The sequence below is a fragment of the Ursus americanus genome, chromosome 25, assembly GCF_024610735.1.
Source record: "Ursus americanus isolate L20-20 chromosome 25, mUrsAme1.1.p, whole genome shotgun sequence".
NCBI lineage: Eukaryota > Metazoa > Chordata > Mammalia > Carnivora > Ursidae > Ursus > Ursus americanus.
This window is the reverse complement of record NC_142151.1, coordinates 12,431,414-12,444,224: the sequence shown is the minus strand read 5'-3', so window position 1 is coordinate 12,444,224 and position 12,811 is coordinate 12,431,414. Positions and strand designations below refer to the sequence as shown.

General features: G+C 40.6%; 1 protein-coding gene and 1 long non-coding RNA gene across 2 annotated transcripts; both read left to right on the top strand.

Annotated features, from left to right (window-relative positions):
- The first annotated feature begins 2,230 nt into the window (after window positions 1-2,230).
- LOC148107777 (uncharacterized) lies at window positions 2,231-6,592 on the top strand. Its single transcript, XR_015721567.1, has 3 exons — window positions 2,231-2,314; window positions 2,478-2,728; window positions 6,059-6,592. It is a non-coding gene; the product is annotated as an uncharacterized LOC148107777 (long non-coding RNA).
- Window positions 6,593-8,903: 2,311 nt separating this feature from the next.
- On the top strand, window positions 8,904-9,994 carry LOC123781762 (taste receptor type 2 member 20-like). Its single transcript, XM_045781452.2, is given in 2 exon segments — window positions 8,904-9,846; window positions 9,848-9,994. Coding segments are annotated over 2 exon segments (1,053 nt in total). The 5' UTR covers window positions 8,904-8,940.
- Window positions 9,995-12,811: the final 2,817 nt, after the last annotated feature.

The following is a 12,811-nucleotide window of genomic DNA, read 5'->3' as shown; positions in this document are numbered from 1 at the left end:
GTTTGTGGTAATGATTATGATGATAATGGTAGTAGTTGGCAACATTTTTGAGCTTATTATGTCCAAGACATTTATTTAAGGATAAGCTTTAGCCCAAGGAATTCTCAAAAACATCCCCTATCAAAGTAGTTAATACTTGTCTCTATTTAATAGATACACAATTTAGAGGCGTAGTGGGTTGAAATAGCTTCCAGGTTAGCATGGTTTTACTTGTAAAGAAAATAAAGCTAAACTAATGAAACAAAACCGAACTAGAAGTAACATAAGAAATGAAATACAAGTAAGAGTTCAAAACAAAACAAATAGAAAACCATGGTCACAATGAGAATTTTCTTGAAATGTAGATATACCCATTTTATTTTGTTTTTAAGAATATATTTATACTTTAATTTTTTTTTAAAGATTTTATTTATTTGAAAGAGAGAGAGAGAGTGCACATGCATGAGCAGGGGAGGAGCAGAGGGAGAGGGAGAAACAGACTCCCTGCTGAGCAGGGAGCCAGATACAGACTCCATCCCAGGACCCTGAGATCATGACCTGAGCCAAAGGCAGTCACTTAACTGACTGAGCCACCCAGGTGCCCCAAGAATATAGTTATACTTTTAAAACAGGGCATGTCCATGTATGACTAATCAGCATGGTTGACACGGACCACGTCCACACTGGTGAGCTTCTGGGAATCATTTAATGTGCTAAGAGTAGTGCTATGCAGACAGGGAGAGTAAGAATCAATCACAGTGCTTTGGGGAGAGCAGTAGTGATGCACAGGATGGGTAAGGAAGCAGCCTCACTGTGGACTCTATAGCAGGAATAATTCCCCCATACTGCCATGTGCAAAGTTTCAAATCTCCCTGATGGAAATGGCCCAGCCCATCCAAGCAGCCTCCCAACTGGGCTGTCCACTGCAAGTGGTAGATGAATTCAGGCACTGTGTGCACAGGAATGCGGGGAGTGGACTCAGAGAAAAACTCAGAAGAAATAAGAGTTCGGAAATAAGCATATGTGTTCATTCACACATGCCCCCACAAAAGGCATTGTCTAACTTAATGACCAAAGGGCTTAAACATGGTTGTAAACACAGTATTATAGTTGGAATTCTTATCTGAAGAAACAGAACAACTCTATTCTAAATAGAGAAAGCATATATTAAAGATTGTGATGAGGGATAATTGGAAGAAAGACAGGCTGGGACAAGACCCCCCCCCCCAAGAGGAAACCACCCTTAAAAGGATTTCCACCACCCTGGAACCAGTCTCCCACCCTTTTGACAGATAGATGACAAAAGCCTGATTGGATAACAGGCACAGGGAGAGTTAATCAGATTAAAACAGCCCATAAAAATTAAACAGATTAATAAGCCCATTAAAACCCCTAGATTTAGAAACTCTAGTGGCAACCCTCTCGGCTCCCCTCCCTCTCTGGGAGTTTTGTTCCATCCCTTTACTACCGCTTAGTGAACCTTTGCTTTGCTGCCCACAACTCTGGTCTACCTCTTCATTCTTCGGAGCTGTGTGACCAAGAACCAAGGGAACTGAAGGAGAAAAAAATCCTGTAACAATTGGATAACTTGGAGAATCTATAGTCTAGCCAAAGAATGAGGTCGGGAGGCTGCCGCAGGCACCTACACTACCACAAATCACTGCAGATTTGATAGGGCGAAGTTGACACTGATGCCTATTGCAGAGAGAGTCAACACGTAAGCCTCACACTGCATAGACAACGGACGCTGATTTCACCAATATGGTGGCACTACCTTGCAGACTAGATTCTGTATAGTCTCTGTTTCTTTGCCTACTAGCTTCTATTTGATAAAGCCTCAGCTGTAATCTCACATATAATTTCAAAGAAGCCTGGGAAAGTGACTGTCTCAATGATTTTTTTTCCCCCTCAAATGAGTGTGGCAGACAGCCTTGAGCTGGCTTCCAGTGATTCAGCCTTCTGGTTTGTGCCCTTAGATAACCTGTAACCTTGAGTATGAGGTAGACTTAGTAACTCCCTTCTAATGAACAAAATACAGTGAATGTGAAGGGCATAATGTTAAGTTATACCTGTATTAGGTGCTCGTTAAGGGCTGACTTGTGTCCCCCCAAAATTCACATGTACATCAGAGTGTGACTGTATTTGAAGGTAGGGCTCTGAAAAAGGTCATTAAGTTGAAATGGTTTCACTAGGGTGAGCCCTAATCAGATATGACCAGTGTCCTCCTAAGAAGAGATTAGAACACAGACGACACAGCCAGAGGATCAAGCATGTGAGGACACTGTGAGAAGGTGGCCGGTCGTCTGCAAGCCAAGGAGAGAGGCTTCTGATGAAAGTGAGCTTGCTGACACTTTGATCTTCCAGTCTGGAAGATCTTCCAGTCTTCCGGTCTCCAGAATTATGAGAAAATAAATTCCTGTTTTTTAAAGCCACCAAGTCCAGTGGTATTTTGTTACGGCAGCCTAACAAACTAATATAGCTGCTCTCTGTTTCCTCAGACTCAGGGAAGCCAGATGCCATATTGTGAGCTGCCCCATGGAGAGGACTATAAGGCAAGAAACCTGATCTCTGGTCAACAGCCAGGGAATCCCTCAAACCTGCCAGGAACCAAGTGCGTGGGCCTGGAAGTGCATCAGCCGCCAGCTGAGCCTCGAGATGACGGATAATTTGACGTCAGCCCTGTGAGAATCCTTGAGTCATTGGCATCTAGCGAAGCTGTGCCCAGATTCCTGCCCACAGGAATTGTGAGGTAACGTGGTAATAACTAAGTGTTGTTTTAGGTTGCCAAGGTCTACAGGGGGTTAATTTGTTACGCAGCGGTACATGATGAATACAATGGAGATAGATCTCACAGTGTGAGTGCTATCAGTCAGGGCTGAACCACAGGAGCGGAACCAGTAGGATTTATTACCTGGAATTATCTTACAGGACCGTGGGGTCTGGCTGAGCGCTCTCTGCCAGGCTGCCTAATGTTTGAATCCAAAGTCAAGTGGCTGGCGGTTAGGAAGGGATGATCGCAAGCGGACTAGAACCCCACGAGCATGAGCTAGAACTCCGTAAGGATGGACTGAAACTGTGTCTATTTCTCATTGTGCTGACTTTGGAGACTAGGGTATCTAGTGCAGAAGCTGGGGCCATTTGTCATGAAGCCAAACGTCCACAACTGGTCCAGAGTGACAGACATTGAAAGGGATCCAGAGGGAAGGGAGAGCAATTGCAGGCACAGCTGCCACTTCATGTCAGCGAGGTGAATCAGCAACAAGAAAGCGAGTGCTCATGTTCCAAATGTGGAAATATTTCACAGGCTTTCTTTCCTTCTGCTGCTTGGAGTCTCTTAACCCCTGGGAGGGCAGTCTATCTGATTAAGTCAGGCGCCTGGATAACCTCTCTGATAACTAAAAATCAATTGATTTGAGACCTTAATTACATCTGAAGAATCCTTTCTTAGGATCTAGTGCCTTGGCTAGTGTCTGAACGGATAGTAGGAAAAAGGTGTGTGTATGCTACAGATGGCAGTTGGCCTCCCCCTGCCCTTTAGCTCTCCTGAGAGGATCTCCCTTGGAGGACACCGTAAGCACAAACATTCTAGAAAGAACATTCTAGAAAATGCCTCATGGCACATCAAAAACCCATGTCAGAAGCTTTCATAATTTCAAGGGAGGCTGGGAAAATGTTTCAACTTAGTTCTTTAAAATTAGAGATCGATATAATAAGGCATGATTCCAGGAATGGGATCCAGTTTTTGGGTGACTGAAGAGAATGACAACTGTTCAATGTAGTCTGATTCTTCGGCTCCCCAACATTCACATTTACCCCACATTTAAAATTGACAAAAAAATCCCTGCTCCCATCTAAAAAAAGCAGCTATCCCTCACTATATTAGGTGCTTATTTTTCATTACAGATCATCTGAGACTTAGTAGCTTAAAATAGCAATAATCACTATCCCCTCTTGGTTACTAAAAGTCAGGAATTCAGGAGTGACTCAGCTGCATGGTTCTGGCACCGAGTCTCTTATGAGCCTGCTGGAGTCATGGTGATGGCCTCTTCCAGGTGCCTGCACTAGGAAGACTCCAAAAGCTGGGGCCTGGAAGAGCTCATGCATCCCAACTCCGCTTCTCTTTGGTTTTTCCAATGGTGCCTCCAGCATTGTGACTCAAGGCTTCAAAGGCAGATGTCCCAAGATGACTGGCTTTTTAAACCTCGTCTGGCAAGTTAACCAGTGTCCGTTCTGGGACATGCTATTTACCGAAGCAAACCACTGAGGCCCATATTGAAGGGTAGGGGAATTACACTCCACCTATTTATGTAAGCTGTGTCAAAGCATTTGGTCATATTTCCAACCACCGAACTTGTAGTTCCAAAAATGGGGTCTTGTTTCATCCTGATCCAAATCCCTGATCTCTGGACAATGCCAGTTCTTCCCTTATTTCCATCATGATTCTTCTCCATAATTTATAATTTGTAGACTAAACTGTAAAACTAATGATCACTAATCTATCTTTATTTATTTATTTTGTTTTATTTAAATTCAAGTTAGTTAACATATAGTGTATTATTAATTTTCAGGTAGAATTTAGTGATTTATTGGTTGTATAAAACACCCAGTGCTCACTATATCAAGTGCCCTCCTTAATGCCCATCACGCAGTGATCCCATCCTTCCACCCACCTCCTCTCCAGCAGCCCACAGTTTGTTCTCTATAGCTCACAGTCTCTTATGGTTTGTCTCCCTCTCTGTTTTTAACTTATTTTATTTTTTATTCCTTTCCTCTATGTTCATCTGTTTTGTTTCTTAAATTCCACATATGAGTGAAATCATATTGTAATTGTCTTTCTCTGTCTGATTTATTTCACTTAGCATAATACCCTCCAGTTCCAGCCATGTCATCGCAAATGCTAAGATTTCACTTTTTTGATGGCTGTGTAATATTCCATTGTATATATGTACCACATCTTCTTTATCCATCTGTCAATGGACATCTGGGCTCTTTCCATAGTTTGACTATTGTGGACATTGCTGCTATAAACATTGGGGTGCATGCAAACACACATTTATTATCTCATAGCTTTTTTTGGGTCAGGAGTCTTGCCAAGGCTTAGCTGTGTTCTCAGCTTCAGGATCTCACCAAGTGAAAATCAACATTTTGATGATACTGTATTCTCATCTGCAAGCTTGACTGAAGAATCCACTCCCAGGTTCATATGGGTTGTTGGCAGAATTCATTTTCTCGTGGCCCTTTCCATAGGCACTTCATCACATGGCTGCTTACTTCTTTAAGGCCAGCAAGAGTCTCTCACTCAGTGGAGGCCCAGCCACTCTTTTGAAGCTTAATCTGATTACATCAAGCCCATGAAAGACATTATCCCTTTTAACGAACCCAGAATTAGGGATTTGGGGTCTTAGGTATCTGCAACATCCCTTCGTGCTGGCCATATTCTGCAGGCTAGAAATAAGAACAAGTCCTGCCCATACTTAAGGGGAGGGAATGATACAGGGTGTGAACATTGTGGGGAACAAAAGTTTTCAATTTTGACACAGTCCAATTTATTAGCTTATTAATTGTATGAATCATGCTTTTGATGTTGTATCTAAAAGTCTTCCTGACTCAAGTTTACAAAACTTTCTTTTATGTTTTTTTCTAAAGTTTATAGTTGTTCCTCTTACATTTAGATTCTGTGATCAATTTTGAGTTAATTTTGTGTACTGTATGAAATAAAGGTCTAAATTTATCTCTACGAATGTGGATATTTAACTGTTCCAACTTCATTTGTGGATACAAAAGGAAGATCATTTCCCCCCTTGATTGCCTTGACATCTTTTTGAATTCATTTGTAACAGCACTCCAGCTGGTCTTAACGGTTCACTTGCTTCGAGTTAACACCCTCCTTCCTTACTGACTTAAGGCTCTTGATCTGTGAAAGAACTAATTTGCTTTTCTTGAGATTTGCAGGCCACTGGCCTTGGAGAGTGGAGGACTGGAGCTTTCCAGGCCACCATAGCCAGCAAGTCTGTTTGAAGCCGCCTCGGCTTTCTGATTAGCCTAGCAATTTCTTAACAAAATGTTTTTCTTCTTTTAGGTCGCACAAATGATTTTACTGAACTTCTTTTGTGTCCCTGGAGACCTCGCCCTCCTTTGCAGAAAGAACAGAGTCCTCCTACACGTCATGACACAAGAACCGGACCATCCTGCACGACCCCCTCGCACTGAGATTTCATGTGTAGCTGGCATTATGGAATCTGCACAAAATCAAGAAATGTTGCAGGACACTGCACTCCTTTTGCGGAGTAACTACCTTAAACCCCTTGAAAAACCCCTGGGCCAGGCAGAACTCTCTGAGTTGGCTTTGAACAAGAATCTGCCTTCTCCCCAGGTTGCCAGCCTCCTGAATAAAGCTTATGTCCCTTTCCAAACAAAAATTTCTCTCTTGAGGGGCCCCGGGTGGCTCAGTTGGTTAAGCATCTGACCCCTGATTTCAGCTCAGGTCATGAGCTCAAGGTTGTGAGATTGAGTTCTGCGTCGTGCTCCATGCTCAGCAGGGAGTCTGCTTGAGATTCTCTCCCTCCCCCTTTGCCTCTCCCTGCTGCACATGCGTGCTCTCTCTCAAGTAAGTAAAAACCTTAAAAAAAATAAAACAAAAAAAAATCTCATCTCTTGAGTAACGGCCTTTCTTTTTTTTTTTTTTTTAATTTTATTTATTTGACAGAGAGAGACAGCCAGCGAGAGAGGGAACACAAGCAGGGGGAGTGGGAGAGGAAGAAGCCGGCTTCCCAGTGGAGGAGCCTGAGGTGGGGCTCAATCCCAGGACTCTGGGATCATGCCCTGAGCCGAAGGCAGACGCTTAACAACTGAGCCACCCAGGTGCCCCTTGAGTAATGGCCTTTCGAGCGACAGGCAGCCCAACTGGGTTCGGTAACAAATTGACCATAACGTAAATATTGGTCTGGACTCTCAATTGTGTTTCATTAATATATATCAATCTATCTGCATGAGAATACTACAGTATCTTGATTAATACAGCTTAGTAGCAAGCTTTGGCACTAGGAACTGAAATCCTCCAAATTTGTTCTTTTTTTAAAAAAAAATCCTTTTGGCTCTTCTGGGGGCTTTGCATTTCCATATATATTTTAGACATAGTTTTTCACTTTCTGTGAATAGAGCCTGCTGGGGGATTTGATAGGAATTGCACTGAATATATAGATCATCTCTTTACCTGAAAAGACTCTCTATTCCAGATTTTAGTTCGGTTGGTCCTCCCTTCTTGCACAGCTTTATGATGAACTTAAAACATAATTTTAGCAATTTATTCTCCTTATCCTGTTTGTTATAGGAGGGAATCTGTCCTTTTTTAATTTGCTACATTCTACTCCTTTTTTTTTTTTTTAAAGATTTTATTTATTTATTTGACAGAGATAGAGACAGCCAGCCAGAGAGGGAACACAAGCAGGGAGAGTGGGAGAGGAAGAAGCAGGCTCATAGGGGAGGAGCCTGATGTGGGGCTCGATCCCATAACGCCGGGATCACGCCCTGAGCCGAAGGCAGACGCTTAACTTCTGTGCCACCCAGGCGCCCCTGCTACATTCTACTCCTAAATGGAAGTTACAGTAGGTTAGCTTTAGTGTATCAAACAGCACTGGAACGAATGACTAAGGAACAACATTTCCTGCCCTTTCTGTACCAGACAGGCAAGATGGAAGACGGTATACAAACTCCTCGCAAAGACCACTGGGAAAGCTATGTCATCACTACCTGCATTTTATTGATGATTACACTGAAGCAGAGGGTAGTTTTAGGCAGCGTCCAAGACCACACACGCTGGGTTTCTCGTCCTGGCAGTCCGGCTCAAGATTGTCAGCTAAAAACAGTTACCACAAAAACAATCTGAATGACATTCAAGGTTAAAGGTTGATTTTAACATCTATTAATCTTAAAAAAGAAGTTATCAAAAATGAATTAAACAGAGAAAACAAAATTGAATATTCATACATGGAAAATACTAGAATTGGCAATGGAAAACGCATGTTCTTTTGAAATGGCCAAAAATGTTTATAAAATTCTTGAATATTTTAACTAAATATCAATATTTAAATATAAAATAGACTCATAGAAGAACTTTATCTAAGGCCTAAGCATGAGAGAGATATCTGGTAGCTATTAATAATGGGTGGAAAAGCCTGCATGGGAGAAAGTGAAGATTTAAACTGGGATGATCTCCTGACACTGGTTTTGCATTTTGGAAATAATAGGACAGTAATTCCATCCATGAGATGCATACGTATTTGTGTGAGTTTGTGTGTGTGTGTGTGTGTGTGTGTGTGTGTGTGTGTGAGTGCTTAGGAACTTGTAAATAAATAAACTTTTAAAGTATTAGTTATTAGAGAGAATTGTCTTTTCTGGATGCTTTTGATAGGAAAAGCTTGAATTCTTCCTGTATAAATCTGGCATTAAAAAAGCAATAATAAGTCCGTAGCCCTGTAGATCCTAGCTATGACCCAGCTCCATGAAATAGTTTGGACATTCACTGTTTGTTCTGTGTATTGGGTTTTTAAATTTTACTACCTCACGACTAAAGTTGGTGAACACAAATTATGGAAAGGTTAAACAAGGAAAAAAATTGCAAAACAATATGTCCTTATTTGCATGTTAGCAAATGTGACCCCAGCTTTCACTTCGACAGCAGTTATGAAATAATTCAGCCCACAGCAAGGACACACAGTGTGTGAATGGGAGTCAATTTAGCTATTTGGGAATAACAATGTTTTTCATCAAGACAGCTTTGAGCTCATCTATTAGCATACCCTGGTGCTTTCCTGCTTGACATTGGTCACAGAATTTAAAAGAAACAAGAACTTTACTGCACACTCAGAGATCGGCAGCCTATAGAACGTAAGGTCAGAATATTCAAGGAATCACAGCCAGGGACATTAGACTTGGCTTTCTGGTTCGTTTTTCTTTCTAGACATGCTAACATTACTATCGGGCCTTTTTCTCATCCTCATAATAACAGTATTTGTTCTAGGAAATTTTGCCAATGGCTTCATAGCAGTGGTGAACTGCACTGACTGGGTCAAGAGACAAAAGATGTCCTCAGCTGATCGAATTCTGACTGCTCTGGCGATCTCCAGAATCAGTTTCCTCTGGGTAATGTTAGTGAACTGGTATGCAGCCGTGTTGAATCCAGCTTCATTTAGCTTAGAAGCAAGACTTCTTGTTCATGTTGCGTGGGCGGCAAGCAATCATTTTAGCGTCTGGCTTGCTACTAGCCTCAGTGTATTTTATTTGTTCAAAATAGCCAATTTCTCTAGCCTTATTTTTCTTCGCCTAAAGTGGAGAGTTAAAAGTGTAGTTGTTGTGATCCTGTTGGGGTCTTTGTTCTTTTTGGTTTTTCAGATTGCTGTGGTAAGCATGTATGTTAAAATTCAGATGAAGGAATATGAAGGAAACGTCACCAGGCAGACCAAATTGGGGAGCATTTTACACCTTTCAAGTATGACTATATTCACACTAGCGAACTTTGTACCCTTTGCTATATCCCTGACATCTTTTCTGCTATTAATCTTTTCCCTGAGGAAACATCTCAAGAGGATGCAATCCAGTGGTAGAAGATCGCAAGATCCCAGCACTAAGATCCACATAAGAGCCATGCAGACTGTGATCTCCTTTCTCTTCGTATTAGTAGGTTACTTCCTGGCTCTCATTGTCACCATCTGGAGCTCTAAGTGGTTGCCAAACAAGTTGATCCTCCTGCTTTGCAAGGCTATTGGAATCATGTATCCCTCAAGCCACTCATTTATCCTGATTTGGGGAAACAAGAAGCTGAGAGAGGCCCTTCTGTCATTCCTGTGGCAGCTGAGGTGCTGGCTGAACGAAAGAATATAAGAGGAGCCTTTTGTGTCTTCTAGGAGAAAACAAGTGGATGGAGTCTATAACATTTTATACTTTTTTTACCTCTTTTTCTAATGCGTATATAATTGAGTAATTTCTAAAGGTTTACCTAGAAAAGTCTTTTACCTAAGCATATCACAAAAATTATATGTGTGTGTATTTATGGAAAATATAAGAAAGATTATAAGATTAGCATATCATTAACCCACTTTTTGCAGGTAAGCAATCTAATTATACAAAATATTGTTAAGAAATTCCTCAAGATTATGGGGGCGCCTGGGTGGCACAGCGGTTAAGCGTCTGCCTTCAGCTCAGGACGTGATCCAGGCGTCATGGGATCGAGCCCCACATCAGGCTCCTCTGCTATGAGCCTGCTTCTTCCTCTCCCACTCCTCCTGCTTGTGTTCCCTCTCTCGCTGGCTGTCTCTATCTCTGTCAAATAAAAAAAAAAATTCCTCAAGATTATGAAGCAATGTGCATTCCATATACACGTTCTATGTATCTTTTTCCAGTTGAAGAATTTATGATCTATATTTATGCATTTTCCCAAACTGACAACCTACTCTCAGGAAATCATTGCTATTTCCCATCATATGTACCACAGTATTTAGATTTTATTGTTTGAATCTTCAATCTTTTGGGCAGTAATGATATTCAACTGTAAATCACACATTGAGGATGAATATTTGGGGGTAGATATTATTCCGTCATGAATTCTTCTTGGTTAACAGAAAGCCATCAGAGCTATTATTAGAAAAAGATGCACACAATAAAATTCAAGAGTGACAAATATATTTAGAATACATTTTATGTATGTGTACAGTAAACAGTTCTAAAGAAAGCGAGATTTAATACAAGTAGGTAAAATCTTGGATGAAAAATCAAGTTCTACGATAGGAATGAGGTAGAAAAAAAATGAGCATGACTTGCTTTCAATGCTTTTATGCTCCCATATGCAGCTGGGAGAGTTTTTGAACGATGACCTTTTTGGAAGTTGAGATCTGAAGTCAAATTGTTCAGTTCTCATCTTTGAATCTCTGAATTGTGAATCATTTTTCCCCTCTTGCTACCTAAAAGTTTCTTTTAAGCTTCAGATAACAAGACTCATATCTACCTTGTCTCAAAAATATGGTCATTATAAGAAGAGTAAAAATTTATGGTACTAGGATGCCTGGGTGGCTCAGTCAGTTCAAGGTCTGCCTTTGGCTCAGGTCATGATCCCAGGGTTCTGGGATCAAGGTCTGCATTGGACTCCCTGCTCAGTGGGGAGTCTGCTTCTCCCTCTGCCTGCTTCTCCCCTTGCTTGTGCTTGTTCTCTCTCTCGGACAAGTAAATACATAAAATCTTTAAAATAATTATGGTACATAATGGCCTTTCTGCTTATATTAAAATAGTGTCTGTTATGTTTATATAATAATTATAGGGAATGTCTTCATCATCTGTTTTATTATAATTTTGTGGAAAATACTGAAATAGTGTGTTGACATATTATTAATAACAAATTCTATTTTAAGAAAGAAATGTGTTACCTAATTCAACAACTGAATTTACATACCTATATTAATTCTTTACATTATGAAATTTTAACATTACTGAAACCTTAAGATAAGTTATTCCTAAATCTGATTTATTCATTTGTTTTTCATCATCTGTCTGCCCCAGCAGAATATAAACAATGTAATGTGGAGATCATATCTATGTTGTTTCCTGCTGACTCCTCCAGACATACAGGCAGCGCATGGATTAGTTAGTCCAAATGATATGCTAATGACTAAAGAAATGGATGAATAAATTATATTGTGGCTGGAAAACCAATGAAAACAAAACCCACCACAAAATCAGCAGGTTGCATGGATTCTTGGTTCTGTTTCTTCACTATTCGAATGCATCTACACAAAACTTCATGCTCTCAATTCCAATTTTGGCATTACACTGGGTGGACAAAAATTGCCACAAAGAGGCTCCAAAACTTAAAGTGACTCATACATAATATAGACTTAAATTGCTCTTTTCCTCCATTTGAGGAGCCTTCTCCGTACAGTTCCAGGCAATCAGGCTGAGTGAACGTATTCCATTTTGAGCATGTGGCTTCCAAGATTGCCTTGGGGTCATCCCCATTCCTGAGAGCAGCGAGGAAAGAGTTGTATGGAGGAACGTTCACAGGGAGATATTTGTTGGGTTGGACCTGTAGATGATGCACATAATTTTCTCTCATATGACATTGTTCAGATTTCAGCCACATTGCCACAATCACCTGCAAGGGAGGCTGGGAAGTGCAGTCTCTCTGAGGCCCAGATGAGGAGAAATGGAATTGAGGACATGGGTGTCAGAAAGCATGTAGTACCATTACAATCGAAATAGACAATAAGTTATTGTAAAACAGTTTCTGCCTTTAGAAGCATGGCGTAGCTTATTCGTGTCACTTTGATGATTTATACAAGCCCCGTATCCATCTTGACTACCAGCTCTTTTTCTCTATTTCTTCTTAAATTCTAAAGAACTCGAGTTCAAACTAAATGTTCCTATCCACATAAAACCCTAGTTGGTTCTGCACTGTAGCATCCGTAGCTTCCTCGTGTCTATTCCCAGCATACGTTGCTTATAACTTCTGATTTAGCTCTTACAATATTATGCAACTAATTATTTATGCTTATTTGCTCTAGAACATGAGTGTGCTCTTTGAACTATAAATAATTTCATTAAATTATTCCTATAAATCATTGAATCAATAAAAATACTTGATAGAATGAGTAATGATAACTGAATTATATAAAACTTTTTTCTAGCCATTTCTATTCAAAATCTAAAATATTTGCATTCAAATGAATGGCTCAGGGAAGATGAAAGTAGAACTTATGGGAAAAGAACATCTCATATTTGCATGCTTTCATACCTGACTTCATCTTTTTAAGCATTAGCACAAATGGACATTTTTAGCTGGTGCAAG